At 43.7% G+C, this 21,379-nt stretch overlaps 1 protein-coding gene across 1 annotated transcript in view; it reads left to right on the forward strand.

Annotated features, from left to right (window-relative positions):
- Positions 1 to 21,379, forward strand: part of thbs4a (thrombospondin 4a) — a 125,960-nt gene that overhangs the window by 14,317 nt on the left and 90,264 nt on the right. The window contains exon 3 of the mRNA XM_043706705.2: positions 2,554 to 2,801. Within this exon, the coding sequence (XP_043562640.1) occupies positions 2,554 to 2,801 (248 nt within the window). The remainder of the gene's footprint in view (positions 1 to 2,553; positions 2,802 to 21,379) is intronic.

Below are 21,379 nucleotides of genomic sequence, written 5' to 3' on the forward strand. Positions count from 1 at the left end.
TCATTCAAAATTCTGCTGCCCCTATCCTAACTTGTATCAAAGTTTGCTCATCACCACTGCTGTGCTCATTAAACTGCATTGGCTTCCACTCCTGCAATTCCTCAAATATATCCTTGATTATGAACCTTTCCACGACTATGCCACAAGCCACTTCCTACCTCTTACATCTCTAAGATCCTTCAAAATTGCTTGTGCTCCTCCAATTCTGGTTTCTTGGAAATCTCTACTTGTAACCAATCCCCTTTAGCTGCATGGGTACTAAGCTTTGGAAATCTGTCAGTAAGCTTCCCTACCTCTCTGTCTCTTTGTTTCTGTAAAATGCTGCCTAAAACTTACTACTTTAACTAATCATCTGTTTTAACATTGGCTTTTGTGGTTTGTTATGAAATTGTGTTAAAACATCCTTGGAGAAAGGATATCTAATACATTAAAGAAGCTATGTAAATGCAAATAATTGTAGCCATGCATCAATGTTGCAAAACTGAGGTAAATGTAAATGAAGCCTGAATTAAAAGTTTGAGTCTGTCAGCAGGCTAAATAGAATGATATCCCCTGGGAGAAGGGTTCTCACCTTGCTTCACTTCTGAGCGATTTTGAGCTTTAATGTTACAGAAGGTTAGCATTGCTGTGATCTATTTCACACTGACGCTACACTTATACTATAAATGCATCATTTTAGCATTTGAACATTTAGCCATGGTTTAGGTCACCATTTGCATCAACCTTAGGTACAAGATTACATCTTGCAATGAGGTAGATGAGCTGCACACACACGTTGCTAAACATATTCACAAGCCCTGATAAAGCTAGAAAACAGTTTAAAATACAGCAGGCCACCTCAAACAAGCACAGAGAACACTCAAGAAACTCTGCAGGTCTGGCTGCATCTGTGGAAGCAGAAACAGTTAACATTTCGAGTTTGGTATGACTTTTCTTCAAACCACCTGAGCCCTTTAAAATATCTAGGTGATCTTAATACTAACTCTTTAGACAAGTTGAACAAATTAAAGCTGTTTCCATTGGCTGATAGTACAAGGACATGGCAACACAGAATTAAGGCTTTGGGTAAGGCATGCAGGGAGGATGTGGGGAAGCGTAGTATTACTCAGCGAGTGGTCGCGAACTGGAACTTACTGCCGAGCCAAGATAATTAATGATTTCATAAGGAAATTAGACGATCACTTGAGGGGAATACACTTGCAGGGGCACAGGGGTAAAGCAGGGGAATGGGACTGATTCTTGCTCTCCACAGAGCTGGCTGGACACTGCAGGCTGAATGGCCTCTGTCTGTGCTGTATTGACTCTATGATTTTACTGATCATTAACATTATACACAAATTTGAGCCTGTACATTATGGAGGTATCTCCTCACCTTCGTCCAGGATATTCATTCACTGTGAACGAAACCATTGCTAAATTTCTTTGTGCTTGGGCAATTACATTGGCAAAGTGTTTTGACAATAATTTGTGTCCTGATTGGCTATGCCTTATATTTCACTGAAGCCTCCATCCTGATAATTTCCACCAAGCCTTCACCCTTTTTCATATATTGACACTATGGTTCCTTTCCAGCAATTGCACTTTAATGTTGCTCCCTACTCCACTGACCTTTTTATTTCAGACATCTGACCTTGCCCTCATCTCTCTTACATCTCCTTTAAGATTTTGTTACTCCAATCTCCATCCTGAGTTTTTATACAAGATATCCTTCCTCTTTCCTACTTTAGCCTCTATAGTGAGAGAATCCCTAGCCTTTGAGATATCCTTCTTCATCTGAATTAACTTTCTCAGTGATCCTCTAATTTCACTGCCTTCCTTCTTCCTACCCACTTTTGCCTCCATACTCATGATAACCCACTGAACCTTGCCATGTGACGTGGTTTCTCTACTCTCTCCTTCTCACCTCTGAACTCAATCTGCGCTTCCAACTCTATTTCCAACAGCATCTGGCACTGGAAAAAAAAACAATTTCCAGTGGCTTAGTCTTTGGCCAATCACACACCACAATTCTGATAATTTTCTCAGTGACTCCCTTGCCAGCACTTTTGATGGAATGTCCCCAAGTAAAATCTTTACTTTCTTCAATTTTATTTATTCAGCCTAGCACAACCTCCATCTTTTGGTCTTTGAATCAATAGATGAGACTTGAGTGTAGATGATGGATAATTAATTTAGCCCCAATCACCATTTCTGCCCATCAGGATCCACTAGGCCTCAGCTTCAGCGGTCTGCTACTGCAAAATAGTCTGGGAGAGAAGAGCTAACCTCTGGATTTTATTTTCTGGTTGCAAACATCTCCTTTTCTCACCTGCACTTCCAACAATAATGGCTATAATAGGTTTCCATTGGAGTTTCCAGTTCCCTTGCAGAGTCAGTTCCTTGTAATAATGTTTGGGATATCCGTTATTAAAAACCATCATTAACCCAAGATTTATGATGAATTCTGAAACTATTTTGTGTATTTTAAGTGTAAGCGGGGCTTGAAGGTGTTATCCTCCTGTTTGTATCAGGATATAGGAATGGCCTCATTTGTTTCTCTGTTTCTGTTTACAGCCAGCCTTCGCTATGTGAAGAATGATGGGAAGCCCCAGGTGACCACATTTCACAATGTCCAGCTGGCAGATGGGAAACGTCATGCTGTCCTGCTCAGACTGAAGGGCCTGCAGCATGGGCCGAGTACAGCTGAGCTCTATGTTGACTGTACACAGGCAGGTGTCGCCCACAATTTGCCAGCCTTGTTCACTAAAATGCCACAGACTGCAGACTCTGTTGAAATCCGAACCGCCCACAGAAGAGCGCAGGTATGCCTGGAAAAATAAAATATTCAGTTTGTAAATTCTACCATTCGTTTCCGTGGACTGGGGGAGGGGTGGGAGCACAAATCAATGGTACTGCTCAAAATGTTAAGTGAGAGTTTTGTTCAAATTGATGTTTTTAATTTTAGAAAACAGTGGAGTCGATGGCTAATCAGGAAACAAAATAAAGCAAAGAACTGCGGATGTTGGAAATTAGAAACAAAAGTGGAAATTGCTGCAAGATCTCAACAGATCCGGCAGCATCCGTGGAGCGAAAGTAGAGTTAACCTGGTCTGAAGAAGGGTCACCAGACCTGGAACGTTAACTTTGCTTTCTCTCCACAGATGCTGACAGACTTGAATATTTCTAGTAATTGCTGTTTTTTATAATCACAGAACAATCTGATTCATGGTTAGATTATTTTTAGGATAATGATTTTGAATTGTCCATTATACTTACGATGTTCACACATAACAGTCTTATTATAATGGTGTTACCTTTGACAGAATAACTGAGAAAATTGGTGACTGATAGCAGCCTCGATCCTACATAGTGACAGAAAGGCACATGCTCCTTCTGTTCTGAAAGCTGCCATATTGAACTGACTATCCAATAAACTGCCAAAAGTATTGATTAGAGTCTTTGTGAAATTGGCCCCAGTACTAACTCACCATGTGAAGAACATAATAACATTAAAAAAGGAGTAGGAGTAGGCCATTCAGCCCTTCGAATTTGCATCACCATTCAGTGTATCATGGCTCATCATCAAATCTAGAATCCTGATCCCACTTTCTCCCCATACCCTTTAATCCTTTTAGCCCAGAGAATTATATCTAACTCCTTGAAAACACCAAAGATTTTGGCCTCAACCACTTTCTATGGCAGAGATTCTAACGGCTCACCACTCTCTGGGTGAAGAAATTTCTCCTCATCTCAGTCTTAAATGGCCTTTTCAATATCCTTGAACTATGACCCTTGGTTCTGGACTACCCTGCCATCAGAAACATGCTTCTTGTATTTACCTTGTCTAGTCCTGTTAGAGCTTTATAGGTTTCGATGTGTTCCCCTCATTCTTCTAAATTCCAGAAAAATCCACCTCACAACTCATGACACTAATCGGCAGAAGGGTTGAATTTTTTTTTCAAGATCTCAACTACCACATGATGGCTTTTCCTTATTGACAGCTGGCTTACACTTGGATGTATTTGCCCATTTTCTCCATTCAACAACTGATTTGTTCCATGATGGAGAGGCTCTCAAATTACAAAATGGTAGACAATTCTGGAATTCACAAGTCCCAAGCTTAAACACATCATTTCCCATTTTCATAAGGATAAATATGGGGTTGAGTCAAGACTTCTGCTTTATAGAGGCAGCTGACCATGTAAAATCAATAGCTGCCTCCACCGAAGAGGAATTTTGATAGCCTTGGAATGTGAATCCCAATGTGCAGAGTAGACCTGGTGAGAGCAAATTAGAATTAAGAACATTTCTTTCACTTTCAGTGTGCCCTTTTGAAGATGTAAGGCATACCTTGGGGTTTGGACCCAGGACACTTACTGGGTGCAGGGTTTGAGATGCCATATGGTGAAGGTCATATATGTTTGGAGTAAGCCAAGTCTCTTTTGGGTGAGTTTAGGAATTATTAAAAATAGGCATAAATGTATGTAAAAAGTACATATATTCATTACTGTAATGCACATTGGAATTGTCAACAGACCTGTGAAAAATTAATTGCCAGAAGCAAGCATCTGTCAAAGAGACCTGTCAAAAGCATCAAGGTGGCTTCTCAATGGGAGTTGTCTAGAGGACATTGTACTGCATCTGCCATGTTTTGTCCACTCACTCAACTTGTCTAAATCATCTTGAAGCCTCCTTACACCCTCCTCACAACTCAGTCTAGTTCTGTTATCAGCAATTAGAAATTTTGCATTTTGTTTTGTCTTATTAATTATTTTTAAACTTCAGATCCAGTGCTGACTCACTGAGGTAAGCCTTTTCAACCAGATGGCATTGGTATTTGGCAGCCTCTTCAGCTCTTCTGGAGTGACCTGCCCTGAATTCTAATGTGGGCAATTGAGCCATTACCATCAATGAAGAAAAGACCATCAGTTTAACTTGATCTGCTGGCTTTCAAACCTCAGTCCAAGCTCCATGTCTGCCATTGCCACCTTGGGCTTAACAAATCCCAAGTCTCACCCAGTTGCCACCCACAATTTGGGAACCCTTGCTTTAAGCAGTTATAGAGTCATACATATCTATAGCCTGGAAACAGGTCCTTCAGCCAAACTTTCCTATGACACCCAGTTTTCACAATTAAACTAGTCACATCTGCCTGCTTTTGGTCCATATTCCTCCATATCAATCCCATCCATGTATCTGTCTATATTTCTTAAATGATGAAATTGTACTCTCTTCCATCACCTCTGGCAGCCCGTTCCAGAAACTCGCCATCCTCTGTGTGAAAGAATTTTCTCTCTGGACCCTTTTGTATTTCTTCCCTCTCACCTTAAGCCTATGGTCTCTCATTGAATATGGGGGAAAAGCTGTTGGCTATCTACTGTCTCCATGCCAGTTGGCATTTCCCCAAGGTGACCATCACTGAACACTATCACCTAATTCAATCATAAGTGGAGCTTCCATCCAAGGAAAGAAATGGAGAGCACTCCCCATGGTTGTCAAGGTCATCTTGACCTTTAACCTTCTACAACAACTTCCTTCCAGGTTGCAGCAGCTTATAGCAGTGAGAGATCTCCATTACTGTATGAAACTCTATCAGAGAAATGCCAGAGTTTCTTTACATCAGTGTCCTTAGCATTTTCCCAAAGTTAGAGAAGGGAGCATTAGACTTCCTCAGATTCCAAGGAGCCCAGTGTGCTCCATTTTCAGTCTCTAACCTTTATGAATGGAGAAGGATCTGACTCTGCTAATGTTCTGTTTGTTTGAGATTACAGATCGCACATCTTGCAGGGCTACGTCTGACATCAGAGTGCTCCTGACACATCCTAACACTATACTATGAATGTAAAAATCACAGGGGTGTTCTCTCATTAATAATGCCAGGTTGCTGGAATTCAAACTTCACAATGGAAATTAGAGTTCAAAACGTATATGAAATGCCCACTCTATCTGAGATTTATAATAAGATAAATTTATATACACATTAACAAATACGGCTGATTTTTAAATGTGTGCAAGGTTTCCCTGCTATCTGACCATATGCATAAAATCACTCCTGTAATGTGTGCTAAAATCACAGCATGTCTAACCTTTAAAATCCTAATGAATTCCTGTTTCCATAGCAATCTTATCCCATGAAGTAAAGGCTATTAATCATTGGGTAAAGTTCAGTGATTCGGGAAAGAACTCTGTTCTCACAAAGACTGGGAGAACTTTAGGGGGAATAGCTGGGCTTCTATGGGAGAGGCATCTATAGCATTTGTTAGGATGATGGAATTGCTGCTCCCTCATCATCCACTCTGCCAGTTCCCCTGTCAGTGGCAGAGCAGATGGCTGAGAGTAGTCAGGATGATAATGATTCACTGGGAATGGGAGACTAATCTACGTAGAGACAAAACAACTGCAGATGCTGGAAACCAAGGTGGACAAGCAGGAGGCTGGAAGAACACAGCAAGCCAAGTAGCAGAGGTAGAGAAGTCAACGTTTTGGATGTAACCCTTCTCCACAACTGAGGGTGGGTGTAAAGGGAGCTGCAGAAATTGGGGGTGACGGGGACAGGGTGGTGAAGTGGGGATAGATGAAGAGAGGTAGAGAATATGACCTGGTCGATCAATGGGAGGAATCCGATAGGTGGCAAGGAGGAGTGGAAGGGAATCTTAGTGGAAGGGAATCTAAGGGCGGCACGGTGGCACAGTGGTTAGCACTGCTGCCTCACAGCGCCAGAGACCCGGGTTCAATTCCCGCCTCAGGTGACTGACTGTGTGGAGTTGCACATTCTCTCCGTGTCTGCATGGGTTTCCTCCGGGTGCTCCGGTTTCCTCCCACAGTCCAAAGATGTGCAGGTCAGGTGAATTGGCCATGCTAAATTGCCAGTAGTGTTAGGTAAGGGGTAGATGTAGGGGTATGGGTGGGTTGCGCTTCGGCGGGTCGGTGTGGACTTGTTGGGCCGAAGGGCCTGTTTCCACACTGTAAGTAGTCTAAACAGTCTTAGCTACTACTGGATTGGTTGTTTGCTGAGTTGCTCGAGCTACCAGACACACTGATGGCCATTTTGAAGAAAGTGAGGACTGCAGTTGTTGGAGATCAGAGTCAAAAAGTGTGGTGCTGGAAAAGCACAGCTGGTCAGGCAGCATCTGAGGAGCAGGAGTGTTGACGTTTCAAGCATAAACTCTTCATCAGGATGACATTCTGATAGATACGTCTTCAGGACCGGACCAGAAATATCCAATGTTACTATGGGAAGCAAGGAATGAGTTGGCTGCAGGTCTGGCGATGATCTTTGCAACCTCCCTCTCCTTGGGAGTACTACCAGATGATTGGAGGGAGGCGAATGTTGTTCCTTTGTTTAAGAAAGGGAATAGGGAAATCTCTGGGAATTACAGACTAGTCAGTATTCTGTGATAAGCAAGGTACTGGAAAAGATTCTGAGAGATAGGATTTATGACTATTTGGAAAAACATGGTTTGATTAAAGGTATTCAGCATGGCTTTGTGAGGGGCAGGTCATGCCTCACAAGCGTTATTTGAGGATGTGACGAGACAAGTTGATGAAGGTCAAGCAGTGGATGTGGTATATTTGGATTTCAATAAGGCATTTGAGAGAGTTCCCTATGGTAGGCTCATTCAGAAAGTTAGGAAGTATGGGATACAGGGAAATTTGGCTGTCTGGATACAGAATTGGTTGGATGAAAGAAGACAACAAAGTGGTAATGGATGGAAAATATTCCGCCTCAAGGTTGGTGACCAGCAGTATCCCGCAGGGATCTGATCTTGGGCCGCTGTTTAATATAGTTTTTATAAATGACTTGGATGAAATGTGGAAGGGTGGGTAAGTGAATTTGCCAATGACACAAAGGTTGGTGGAGTTGTAGATGTTGTAGCCTGCGCAGCCCTCAACACTAAGACATTGACAGGATACGGAGCTGGGCTGAGAAGTGGCAGATGGGGTTCAACCTGGATAAATGCAAATTGGTTCATTTTGGAAGGTCGAATTTGAATGCTGAATACAGGGTTAAAGACAGGATCTTGGCAGTGTGAAGGAACAGTGGGATCTTGGGATCCATGTACATAGATCCCTCAAAGTTTCCACCCAAGTTGATAGGGTTGTTAAGAAGGCATATGGTATTTTGGCTTTCATTAACAGGGGGATTGAGTTTAAGAGCCGTAAGATTTTGCTGCAGCTCTATAAAACCCTGGTTAGACCACACTTAGAATATTGTGTCCAGTTCTGCTCACCTCATTATAGGAAGGATGTGAACACTTTTTAGAAAGGGTGCAGAGGAGATTTACTAGGATGGTGCCTGGTTTGGAGGGTCTGTCCTATAAAGAGAAGTTGAGTGAGCTAAGGCTTTTCATACTGGAGAGTAGAAGGAAGAGAGGTAATTGAGAGGTGTACAAGGTAATGAGAGGCATAGATAGCGTAGATAGCCAGAGACTTTTACCCAGAGCAGAAATAGCTGTCATAAGGGATCATAATTTTAAGGTGATTGGAGGAAGGTATGGGGAGATGTCAGAGGTAGGTACTTTACACAGAGAGTGGTGGGTGTGTGGAATGCGCTGCCAGTGGTGATAGTAGACTCAGGTATTAGGGACATTTTAAGTGACTGCTGGACAAGCACATGGATGGCAGTAAATTGAGAGGTGTGTCAATTAGATTGATCTTAGATTAAGATATATACTTGGCACAACATCGTGGGCCGAATGGCCTGCATTGTGTTGTATTGTTCAATGTTCTAATTAACACCCAAGAGCATTCTGTTGTCTGACTACTTCTTGTTAAATATTCTACCTGGTGGCCATACCATACTCATTGGGCACCTTTCTCAGCTGACACCCTACTGAGCTGGCATCCTCCTTACTCATCTAGCATCACACCGACTGGCATCCTACTCAATTGGAATGTGAATGACTTTGGATCCTGACATCAAACCCACCTGGCATTCTACTTACCTGTCACCCTACTCTCTCAATACTCTCTCAATACCACTTACGTACTTACTTTTTGATAGCAACTGTCCAAATGGCTGTCAGAAACTTTAAATGTCAGAATATAGCAGCTGACTGCTTTGAAGATAGGGCATGGTTTGCCTTGTTCTGATGGTTTGGTACGTTGGAAGTACTGATTTCCATTTTGGAATGACCCTGAGCAATATCTCCTCCCAGAAACATGGAAGGGGTAGAGTGGCAAACTGTATGAGATTGCCATTCCGTGGAAAAATTGGCCAAGTTTGGTGTTGACACATGTTTAACTTGAAGAATTTCATTCTCATCCAAGCCCCAATGTTAGACATCTAACAGAAAACAATTGGAGAGATTGAGACAAGTGACAGAAAGACAGAGCTGAAAGTCTCAGAGACAGAGGTCTGCAGATGCTGGAGATCAGGAAAATTGAGTTTCAGGCCGGAGCCCTTCATCCTGATGGAGAGATCCAGCCTGAATCGTCAATTTTCCTACTCCTTGGATGTTGCCTGACCTGCTGTGCTTTTCCAGCAACACACTCTCAGAGCTGGGAGTCTGTAGACTGTTTGTGAAATGTGCCCCTAGATCAGTGGGACAAAATCATCAAGGACAGCTTGTAGATGGAGAAAGGACAGGAGCTAAGGTTAGATCTGTCGCCTCTCCAGATGCAGAGATGAGAAGAATATGATTGTTAGAGATGCTTTAGCAGTGACAGGTCAGCATGGTGACTCAGTGGTTAGCTAGCATCACTGCCTCACCGCCAAGAACCTGGGTTCTATTCCAGTCTTGGGCAAACCTCTATGTAGACTTTGCACATACTCCCTGTGTCTCCCTTGCTCTTCCGGATGTTCTGGTTTCTTCCTACAATCCAAAGATGCTTTGGTTAGGTGGATTGGCCATGCAGAGCTACAGGGATAGGGTAGGATGTGAGTCTTGGTTGGATTCTCTTCAGGGGGCTGGTGTGAACTTGATGGGCTGAATGGCCTGCTACCACAATGTAGGGATTCTTTGATTCTAGATAGAAATACTAATACAAAACTTAAGTCCAACTGTGTTAGTCCCTGTAGAGCGAGTGTTGGAAGAGGACAAATAATGCAGAGAGGTTGAGGAAGAATAATTTAACATGGTCACAGCGACTAGATTGACATCACATTTGAAGAATGTGCAAACTTTCACCATGAAGTTGTTTGGAGATTAATCCCTTGCTGGACACAGTTGCTGCCAGTGCATGTATATTCATGTCCCTCTGCTTTCCTGATACATTAATAATTCACAGTAAGCTACCAATATGAAAGAATCAAAAGTAGCATTTAGGACTACTGTATTCAAATTGATGAAGTTGCTCATCAGTCATGTTATACATTTTTCTAACAGCATTGGTCCCGGTGATGTTTTCATGTTTTGATGACTGGCCCATTATCTATCATTCCCAGCCTGGACTCTGTTAGGATAATTGCCCTGTAACACTTTGAATGTGGATTGACTTCTTCAGTTTGGCATCCACCAGTGATCATGTTCTTTATGTGGGGAGGGTGTAGGTTAGCATGAAGGTCGATCACTGTAAGATGTTTGTATAGAAGTCTGAATTTCTGTGTGTTTGCATGTATCTGTAACAGTGATGCTTGAACCTAGGTATCCCCAGTTTGATCAATGGAAAGAATGAAGAAAATTTTTAAACCTCATTAGTATTACATCGTGTGTGATATCAGCATTGATGTAACACCCTCTCTTCAATTACTTCCAGGAAACAGCTTGATAACGTTTGTGTCAGAGCCTCTTAAAGCTCACAACTGCTGGGATTAACGTTTTCTTTCTATGATTCTGTGATTCTATTTGTGATTTCTTATTAAGAGCTCCTGGTCTGGGCCAGGGAGAAAAATCATGGCCCCTAGTGATTTTCCTGTTTTTCACCCCTTATTCCTTGCTACTCTTTTTCACACCCCTGACAAACCTTTGCTCAATCAGTCATTAATGTTATTAATTTTATGTCTGAGATACCTTTTTGTTAACAAAGGTATTAAGAGATGCACACATGGAGTTGGGCAACAGATAAGCGATGTTCCTGTTGAATGACAGAACAGGCTGGAAAGGTTGAATGGACTATTGCTATATAGCCTCTACACTCTCTCTTGTATTTTCACTCTCAGCCTTTTACCCCACCCCCTCTCTCTCACTGTCTGACTTCCATGTCTCTCTCTTTCTCTCTCTCTCTGTCTCTCTCTCTCTCCCCCAAACTCTCTTCTACCCATTCTCCCTCCCTCCTGCTCAACCCCCTCTCTCCCTCCCTCTTAACCCCTTCTTTCCCTTTTTGTCATTTCCCCCTTCTGTCTTCCAGCCTAGAGCCAGCCTGTGTAAGTGACTCCTCCTGGGCCCCCCTGATGCTCAGTCGCATGGTTCTGCAGACCACAGGGAGTACAGAGAGAGGACCAGCCTGTGTTTGGAGGAGCAGCTCTTCACAGAGTCTCTTCACTCAACTCTTGCTGTGCCCTGATTGAATTTCCCCACACACACTGCTGTTTATAGGGCCAGACCACTACACCCACAGCCTTAAGCACCCCTTCCCCCTGCCTTAAACACTTACACTCACACTTGCATTCACTCACTCCCTCTGTTTCTCTCTCTCTCTCACACACACAAACACACGCACACACACACAAAGACCACACACACTGTCTCTCTTACACACGCAATCACACACACACAAACTCACACACGCATTAATATTCACACGTACTCACACTCACACGCACATTCACTCTCCCACTCACTCACACACACATTCACATTCACACTCACTCACACACATATGTACTCACGTACACTCACATTAACATTTACACACACATACACACATTCACATTTACACTCACTCTCTCACACACACATGCTCACACGCACTCTCACATACACATACACACAGATTCTCACTCTCACACCCACCAGATGTCCTCAGAGTGATTACACTTTCAACAGCTGCTCTTTGCCATTGGTGAGTGTTCTTCCTCTCTTATGCTGGAGGAAGAGAATGCAGCCCTCTCTCCCAGGCATTGCTCCTGATGGTTCATGTGTTCAAAGGCTAATCTCCTCGTGGCCTCTTTTCAATTGTAGGTGGCCCAGAGACCAGTCCCTTGACTGGAAAAACTGACCCTTGTGAATTTATTTACCCATTAGACATATTGCCTTAAAAATAAAGTCACTATAGTCTTATCGGACCATAGGCCTGCTCTCTCATTCAAGAGAGACGACTGGTGATGGTTTAACCTGAGAGTCATCACACCTCGAATGAGGGGAGAGGTTGAGAAGGAGGGGCCTACATAGTAACCTCAGCCAGTGTGGAAATTGAAGTCAGGCTGTTGGTATCTCTGCATCACAAACCAACCAGCCATATTGTCTTTGACCACGGGAAGTGAGCTTTTGATGATTGGGACCTTTAAGTTTCTGATCAGCAGGACTGGATGAAATAGCCTGTTATCTTATTCAGATTAAAGTCTCATTTCCTGCTTATTAAATAGACATCTTTCTCTGTGAATATTCTGATTGGGTGTTTTAGTTTACGGCTGGCAGTAAATCCAGCTGCGATTTATTTGACCAGGGTGATTCTCCTTGTGGGCAGTAATCAGCAGTAATTACTGCTCTAAACATGAACGTCTGGAAGTTGGAAACAGATTCCTAATGTTGTTCCTTATTTTTAATAGGTCATAAATAGCAATATGCGACATGAATAATAATTCACCAATTACCATTTCCAGATGACAGATTGGGATTGGAAACATATGAAATGACAATGCAAAAAGACTGTAGCACAGTCAAGCTGTTCAGAAGGACTGAAGCATGCTAGCCAAGCTCAGGTGGTTCACTCACATCATCTGAAATCTGAGATAATAGCCTGCTTATTATTCAGCTCAGGCACTCCGAGTGTCAGTGCCCTGTTACAGTTTCAGTCAACTTTCAAAAGTTTTTTATAAGTTTGGAGTTGTGCCAAAGTTGCTTTATTCTATTGAATTGTAATTTCAAACACAAGTGGTGACTCCCCTCACCTATTCCACGTCTGCTGTAGTTGGACTTTGTGGGGGACATGTAGAGTCTCGCTAACCCACTACTTTCCTGGCCACTCCTCTGACCTGTTCCCCCTATTAAAGGAGGGGATAAGCTGTCAGGCAGCTCACCTGCCCTGAGGTTTATTCAGGCCCCTAAGAAAGGGCTTCATTCTGCCTCCGCCAAAATAGTTTGCCCATGGGAGGGTGAGGGAGGGCAAGGCGAGCAATCCAGCAGCGTTTGCTGGCAGGAAGGAAGAATTGTACAATCAGTATAGATTAAATGAGGCCCTTTGGCCCATCGAGTCTGTACTGACTAAACTGTTCTAAATTTACACTAGTGAGAGTGTGGTGCTGGAAAAGCACAGCAGGTCAGGCAGCATCTGAGGAGCAGGAGAATCGACATTTCGGGCATAAGTCCTTCATCAGGAATGAGGCTTGTGAGCCAGGGGTGGCTGAGAAATAAATGGGAGGGGTGGGGTTGGGGTTGGGGTTGGGGGAAATCCCAGATGACCGTTTTCCAAGATCGCAATTTCCCTTCCCACATTGTTGACGATGCCCTCCAACGCATCTCCTCCACTTCCTGCGCCACCCCCTTGAACCTGACCTCTCCCAACACAAGAAGGACAGAACTCCCCTGGTCCTCACCTTCCACCCCACTAACCTCTGTATACATCGCATCATCCTCCATCATTTCTGCCACCTACAAACAGACCCCACCACCAGATATATTTTTTCCTCCCCACCTCTATCAGTGTTCTGAAAAGACCATTCCCTCCACAACTCTCTCGTCAGGTCCACACACCCCCACCAGCAACACCTCTCTCCTGGCACCTTCCCCTGCCACCGGAGGAAGTGCAAAATCTGCACCCATATCACTCCCCTCACCTGCACCCAAGACCCCAAAGGGATCCTTCCACATCTGACAGAAATTTACCTGTACCTCCACCAATGTCATCTACTGTATCCATTGCACCCGATGTGGTCTCCTATGCAGGAAACAGGATGCCTCCTTGCAGATCATTTCAGAGAAAATCTCTGGGACACCTGCACACACCAACCCCACTGCCCTGTGGCTGAACACTTCAACTCCCCTTCCCCCTCCATCAAGGACATGCAGGTCTTGGGACTCCTCCATCGCCAAACTCTAACCACCTGACACCTGGTAGAAGAACACATCATCTTCCACCTTGGGACCCTGCAGCCACACGGGATCAATGTGGATTTCAAAAGTTTCTTCATTTCCCCTCCCTCACATTATCCCAGTCCCAAACCTCCAACTCAGGCATCGTCCTCCTGACCTGTCCATCATCTTTCCCATCTATCCGCTCCATCCTCCTGTCTGACCTATCACCTTCTCCATCACCTTCGTCTACCTATTGCATTCTCAGCTACCTTCCCATTCCGCACCCCCCCAAACCCCCAAACCCCACCCCACCCCACCTCCGTCCCATTTATCTCTCCGGCTTCTGGCTCACAAGTCTCATTCCTGATGAAGGGCTTATGCCCGAAATGTCGATTCTCTTGCTTCTCGGATACTGCCTGACCTACTGTGCTTTTCCAGCACCACCCTCTCGACTCTAATTTCCAGCATCTGCAGTCCTCACTTTCTCCTAGTAAATTTACACTCGCCCCATAGCCCTGGATTTATGCCATCTCAAATGCTCAAGTACCTTTTTAAAGGTCGTGAGGTTTCCTGCCTCAACTGCCCTCCTAGGCTATGCATTCCAGACCTTCTGGGGAAAAATGTTTTCCTCAAATCCCCTAAAAACCTCCTACCCTTCACCTTAAAATTATATTCCCTTGTCGACCTTTCAACTAAAGGGAACAGTTTGTTCCTATCCACCATGTCCATACCTGTCATAATCTTATAGACCTCGAGCAGGTCCGCTCTCAGCTTTCTCTGCCCTAAAGAAAACAACTCAGGCTTATCAAGCCTCATGGCTAAACTTTCCATTCCAGACCACATTCTGACAAATCTCTGTCTGTACCTCCTCCAGGGCAATTACGTCCTTTCTGTAGCGTGGTGACCAGAACTGCACTCAGTACCCCAACTGTGCCTAACCAAACTCTTGTACAACTCCAACATAACGTCCTTGCTTCTATCATCTATACTTTGTCTGATAAAGGCACCCCTTCTTATCCACCATATTAACCTGTCCTGCCACCTTCAGAGATATGTGGACAAGCACCCCAAGATCCCTCTGTTCCTCTGAGCTTCCTAGTGTCCTACCATTCATGACATACTTCCCTGTCTGTTACTCTATCAAAGTGCACTTTGGAAGACCTTCGACATTGCTGTCAACCACCTGGTCAATCTTTGTGTCATCTGTAAACGTCCTTATCACCCCACCCGCCACATTCTCATCTGCATTGTTTATGAACTTCACAAACATTGGGGGAGCAGCACTGATCACTGTGGTACACCACTGTTCACAGGCCTCCAGTAACACAAACAGTCTTCTATCACTGCCCTCTGTCTCCTACTGCTAAGCCAATTTCCAATTCACATTACAGCACTGGAGGTGGCTATATGGCCCATCATGTTCACGTCAAGTAACAAAGGTTTGACAACACTAATCCTATTTTCGAGCATTTGACCCATAGCCCTATTGCAATGGAAGTGAATATCTAAAAGTTGCTGAAATGTTGCAAACATTTCTGACTCAAACACTCATTCAGACAAAGTTAAAAATCACACAACACCAGGTTATAGTCCAGCAGGTTATTTGGAAGGACTAGCTTTCGGAGCGCGGTCCATGCTTCGAAAGCTAGAGCTTCCAAATAAACCTGTTGGACTATAACCTGGTGTTGTGTGATTTTTAACTTTGTCCACCCCAGTCCAATACCAACTCCTCCACATCATGACTCATTCAGATAACAGGGTTCCAGACTCCTGCCACCCACTGAGTGAAAAACTTTCTCCTCAACTCTCCTCCTACCTTCTATATTTTAGCTTAAATCCAAGCTGCCTCGGTATTGACCACCTCTAATAGTGTTTACCTGTCCACTCTATCTTTGCCCCTCATAATCTTATACACCACTACCAGGACCCCTCTCAACTTTCACTGTTCCAAGTAAAACAACCCCAGTCTATCCAATCTTTCTTCATAGTTCAACTCAGGAACTATCCTGGTAAATCTCCTCTGTAACCTCTCTAGTGCAATCATTAGAATGCACTTTATTTGATCACACTGCCAAAAAAGTTTTCCTTCTCCCTTGTCCCTTCCCCCCATGAATTTCCTCTCTGCCTCCGGCACTCTCCCATGCCTCACCTCAATGGAATCTACCATCTGTGCAAATCCAAAGTCCACCCTTATCTAAGTCTAGGAGACATCTTCATTTCTTCCTCGGGACTGCTTGTAATCCAAGCGGTGAAAGCTACTCTCTTCTGGTGCTACAGCTGCTGGTCTATGAGATTGTCTGACAGTTCCCCTAGACTGGGACTTACCTGGCACTGTGGAATCGAAGTCTTACTCTAATCTAATTATGGACACCTCCACAGCTGTGAAGCAGCCAAATTTCATATCACATGATGCTGATCATGACTTTTAGCTCAGAGGAGGCAGATAACCCAAACTCCACAAAATCTGCCCCAAAGAAATTTCTGATCCCAATCCTCTCCAAGGTGAGAGCCTGGGATCTGCTGAGGTTTTGCATGGTGCTTTATAAATACAAATCTTTCCTTTATTCTTTTCCGTTGATCCAAATTATTGAAGAAAACCATTGGCATCGGTCCCTTTTGGCTTTGTCTCTGATACCTTCTGTCTAAACTGTGTGTCAGTCAGCTCTATAATTCCTACACCCTGGGTGCTGTGCTGTATCAGGAGACCCAGTCGGCGTCCCCTGCTCACTGGCTTCATCCAGATGGGGCTGAGAGTCCAATTTCAACCAGGACGAGAGCTTTGTGTGTTCAAAACGTTCCTGTTGCGGATTTGTCAATGGAGCTCCTCCACTCTGTCCATTTCTTTTCGTTTTTTTCTCCCCCATCACGATATTTTTTCTCGCTATCTTTTTACCTACTCTTGGGAAATAAGGCAGGGCAGGTGACTGAGGTGTCAGTGGGGGAGCACTTTGGGGCCAGTAACCATAATTCTATTAGATTTAAAACAGCGATGGAAAAGGATAGACCAGACCTAAAAGTTGAAGTTCTAAATTGGAGGAAGGCCAATTTTGACGGTATTAGGCAAGAACTTTCAAAAGCTGATTGGGGCAAATATTCATAGGTAAAGAGACGGGTGGAAAATGGGAAGCCTTCAGAAATGAGATAATGAGAATCCAGATAAAGTATATTCCTGTTAGTGTGAAAGGAAAGGCTTGTAGGTGTAGGGAATGCTGGATGACCAAAGAAATTGAGGGTTTGGTTAAGAAAAAGAAGGAATCATATGTCAGGCATAGACAGGATAGATCGAATGAATCCATAGAAGAGTATGAAAGCAGTAGGAGCATACTTAAGAGGGAAATCAGGAGGGCAAAAAGGGAAGATGAGATAGTTTTGGCAAATAGAATTAAGGAGAATCCAAAGGGTTTTTCCAAATATATTAAGGACAAAAGGGTAACTAGGGAGAGAATAGGGCCCCTCAAAGATCAGCAAGGCAGCCTTTGTGTGGAGCCGTAGAAAATGGGGGAGATACTAAACGAATACTTTGCATCAGTATTTACTGTGGAAAAGGATATGGAAGATATAGAATGTAAGTAAATAGATGGTGACACCTTTAAAAATGTCCATATTACAGAGGAGGAAGTGCTGGATGTCTTGAAACACATAAAGGTGGACAAATCCCCAGAACCTGATCAGGTGTACCCTAGAACTCTGTGGGAAGCTAGAGAAGTAATTGCTGGGCCTCTTGCTGAGATATTTGTATCATCGATAATCACATTTGAGGTGCCAGAAGACTGGAGGTTGGCTAACATGGTGCCACTGTTTATGAAGGGTGGTAAGGACAAGCCAGGAAACTATAGACCAGTGAGCCTGACGTCAGTGTTGGGCAAGTTGTTGGAGGGAATCCTGAGGGACTAGATGTACATGTATTTGGAAAGGCAAGGACTGATTAGGGATAGTCGACATGGCTTTGTGCTTGGGAAATCATGTCTCATAAACTTGATTGACTTTTTGAGGAAGTAACAAAGAGGATTGATGAGAGCAGAGCAGTAGATGTGATCTAGATGGACTTCAGTAAGGCATTCGACAAGGTTCCCCATGGGACACTGATTAGCAAGGTTTGATCTCACGGAATACAAGGAGAACTATCTATTTGGATACAGAACTGGCTCAAAGGTAGAGGACAGAGGGTGGTGGTGGAGGGTTGTTTTTCAGACTGAAGGCCTGTGACCAGTGGAGTGACACAAGGATCAGTGCTGGGTCCTCTACTTTTTGTCATTTACATAAATTATTTGATGTGAGCATAAGAGGTACAGAATAGGAAGGGTTTGGAGGGATATGGGCTCGGTGCTGGCAGGTGGGACTAGATTGGGTTGAGATATCTGGTCGGCATGGACAGTTTGGACTGAAGGGTCTATTTCCATTCTGTACATCTCTATGACTCTATGATTCTATGACCTCCCATCCTCTTGTAGTATTGGCAATGTCTGGGGTGAAAGCCAATATGGACTCCTGGCCTCAGCATGGATTCAAACTCCTTGCCTCAGCACGGACATGAACTCCCGGCCTCAGCGCAGACATGAACTCCCGGCCTCAGGGCAGAACCGAACTCCCGGCCTCAGCACAGACTCAGCATCCCAGCCTCAGTGCGGACTCGAACGCCCGGCCTCAGCACAGACTCAGCCTTCTGGCCTCAGCATGGACTCAAACTCCCGCCCTCAGCACAGACTTAGACTCCCAGCCTTGACAAGGACTCAAACTCTTGGCCTCAGCATGAACATGAACTCCCAGACTCAGCCCAGATTCAGACTCCTGGCCTCAGTGTGGACTCAAACTCCTGGCCTCAACAAGGACTCAGCCTCCTGGCCTCAGTGCGGATTCGAACACCCGTCCTGAGCACAGACTCAGCCTCCTGGCCTCAGCGTGGACTCAAGCTCCCAGCCTCAATGTGGACTCAACCTCCTGGCACGCCAAGCCTCAAGGTGTAGCCCCACGGGGTCTGGGTTGGAAGGACTGTTATTCTGAACTCTTATTTGTCTATTTTTCTAATTTATTGCTGGACTTTTTCTTTCTTTCTTCTTTTAATTTTTCCCACTCAGAATTTGTACTTAAAAATCCTTCGTACCCAAGTGCTGGTAAGTGGTGACTTGTAAACCTTCCACTGCACTCATGTGAGTCCATGTGACAATAAGCTAATTCTAATTCTAGAAAGTTACAATCCTTCATCTTTTTCTCATCATTTTCTGGGGGGTCTAACAGAATCAGTAACTTGTATGAAGGCCTAACTATAACATGCATTTCAGATGATCGAGCATAAAATAAAGTACCATTTAAAAATAACTAATTTAAACCAATTTTTCATAGGATGACCTTTTATGATTGTATGGTTGTTATGTTGTAGAGAAATTTATAACATAACATTGCACTTTTACTTACTGCCACCAGGTGATGTCATTGCCTCACTTTCCTGTAGTATACACTAGGAAAATGATACCCTTGTAAACATCTCCTGCCCTGATTGTTGCCAGGCCTCAGGATTCTCTTTAAAATAGATCTATTTTTATTTTGGGAAACAAAGGAACAAAATTTGGTGAATGTACAGTGAAGGTTGGAAAGGAGATGTCCAGGTGGTATTATTGCTAGACCTATTGATTCAGAGGAATGGGGAATGTTCTGCGGGACACAGGTTTGAATCCGGCCAGAGCAGATGGTGTCATTTGAAATCAGTCTAAATAAAAATCTGGAATTAAGAATCTATTAATGACCGTGAAACTGTTGCCAATTGTTGGGGAAGCCTATCTGATTCACTAATGCCTTTTAGAGAAGCAAGCTGCTGTCCTTGCTTAGTCTGGCCTACATATGACTCCAAACCCAGACCAACATGGTTAACTCTTAACTGCCCTGTGGGTAATTAGGAATGGGCAATAAATACTGACCTAGCCATTGACACCCACATCTATAAACGAATTAAACAAATTAAAGCATAGTAGTAACAGGCAACTTGTGAAGAAAGGATAGTCTGGGTAGAGTCAAAATATACTCTTAACAAGGGGAAAGACCAGGCAAACAAATCCAGAGCTTCCTGGATGATGGAAGTGATAGCAAATAAAGTGAAGAAAATGAAGTGTGCTTATCATAGATTGTCAGTTAATAAAACAGAAAACAGGCTAAATGTAAAAGTTTCCAGGGGATTTGTCAAAATAAAGAGAGTGAATGAGAAGACACTAGCAGCTGCCAGGAAAAGGAATCCCAAAATCCTCTACAAGCATATAAATGGTAAAAGGAGGGACTATAAAGAGGATACATGCATGAATTCAGAAGATGTGGCTAAAGTATTAAGCAAAAGCTTTCAGTCTGTCTTTATGAAGGAAAACCCTGTTGCCCAATCTTAGTAAAAGATGAGCTATTCCAGACACTTGAAGAATTTAAATTGATACTGAGGAGCTGCTTGTAGTTAAAATGTATAAGGCACCAGGACCAGATGAAATGCAGCTACAGATATTAAGGAAAGTGAGAGTGGAAATTGTGGAGGCACTGGCCATAATTTTCCAATCTCCCTTACACTCAAGAATGGAGACAAAAGCCTGGAAAATTGCCAATGTTACACCTTTGTTGGAAGAAGGGTATAAAGGTAAGCCTAACAACTATAGGTCTGTCATTTTAGCCTAAGTGGTCTGGAAGTCAATGGTCCTTTATGTAAATGTCAGATATAAGATGTGCCAGCACTCTCTTGTTAAGGATAAATCATGTTTAACTAACTTGCTGGGGTTCTTCAATGACGGAGCAGTAAAGTTTAATGAGGGTTGTTTTTTTATTCACTCATGGGATGTGGATGTCACTGCCTGGACCAGCATTTATTGCCTATCCGTTGTTGCCCATGAGAAGGTGGTGGTGAGCTGCTTTCTTGAACTTGTGCAGTCCATGTACAAAAGATGGATCTACATGCCATTAGAATTTTGACCCAATGACAGTGAAGGAACAGTGATATATTTCCAAGTTGAGTGGCTTGGGGAGGAACTTGCTTGTGGTGATGTTCCATCTATCTTCTGCCCTTGTCCTTCTAGATGGCTGTGGGTTTGGAAAATGCTGTCAAAGGATCCTTGATGACTTTCTGCAGTGCATATTGTAGATAGTAGACGCTGCTGCTACTGAGCATGTACTGCGCAGTAATGCTGTTGATGTACAAAATTATGAGGGGCATGGATCAGGTAAATAGGCAAAGTCGTTTCCCTGGGGTCGGGGAGTCCAGAACTAGAGGGCATAGGTTTAGGGTGAGAGGGGAAAGATATAAAAGAGACCTAAGGGGCAACT

This window comes from Chiloscyllium plagiosum, unplaced genomic scaffold (genome assembly GCF_037043375.1).
Source record: "Chiloscyllium plagiosum isolate Xiang-an unplaced genomic scaffold, Cpla_swu_hap1 HiC_scaffold_2, whole genome shotgun sequence".
Classification (NCBI taxonomy): domain Eukaryota; kingdom Metazoa; phylum Chordata; class Chondrichthyes; order Orectolobiformes; family Hemiscylliidae; genus Chiloscyllium; species Chiloscyllium plagiosum.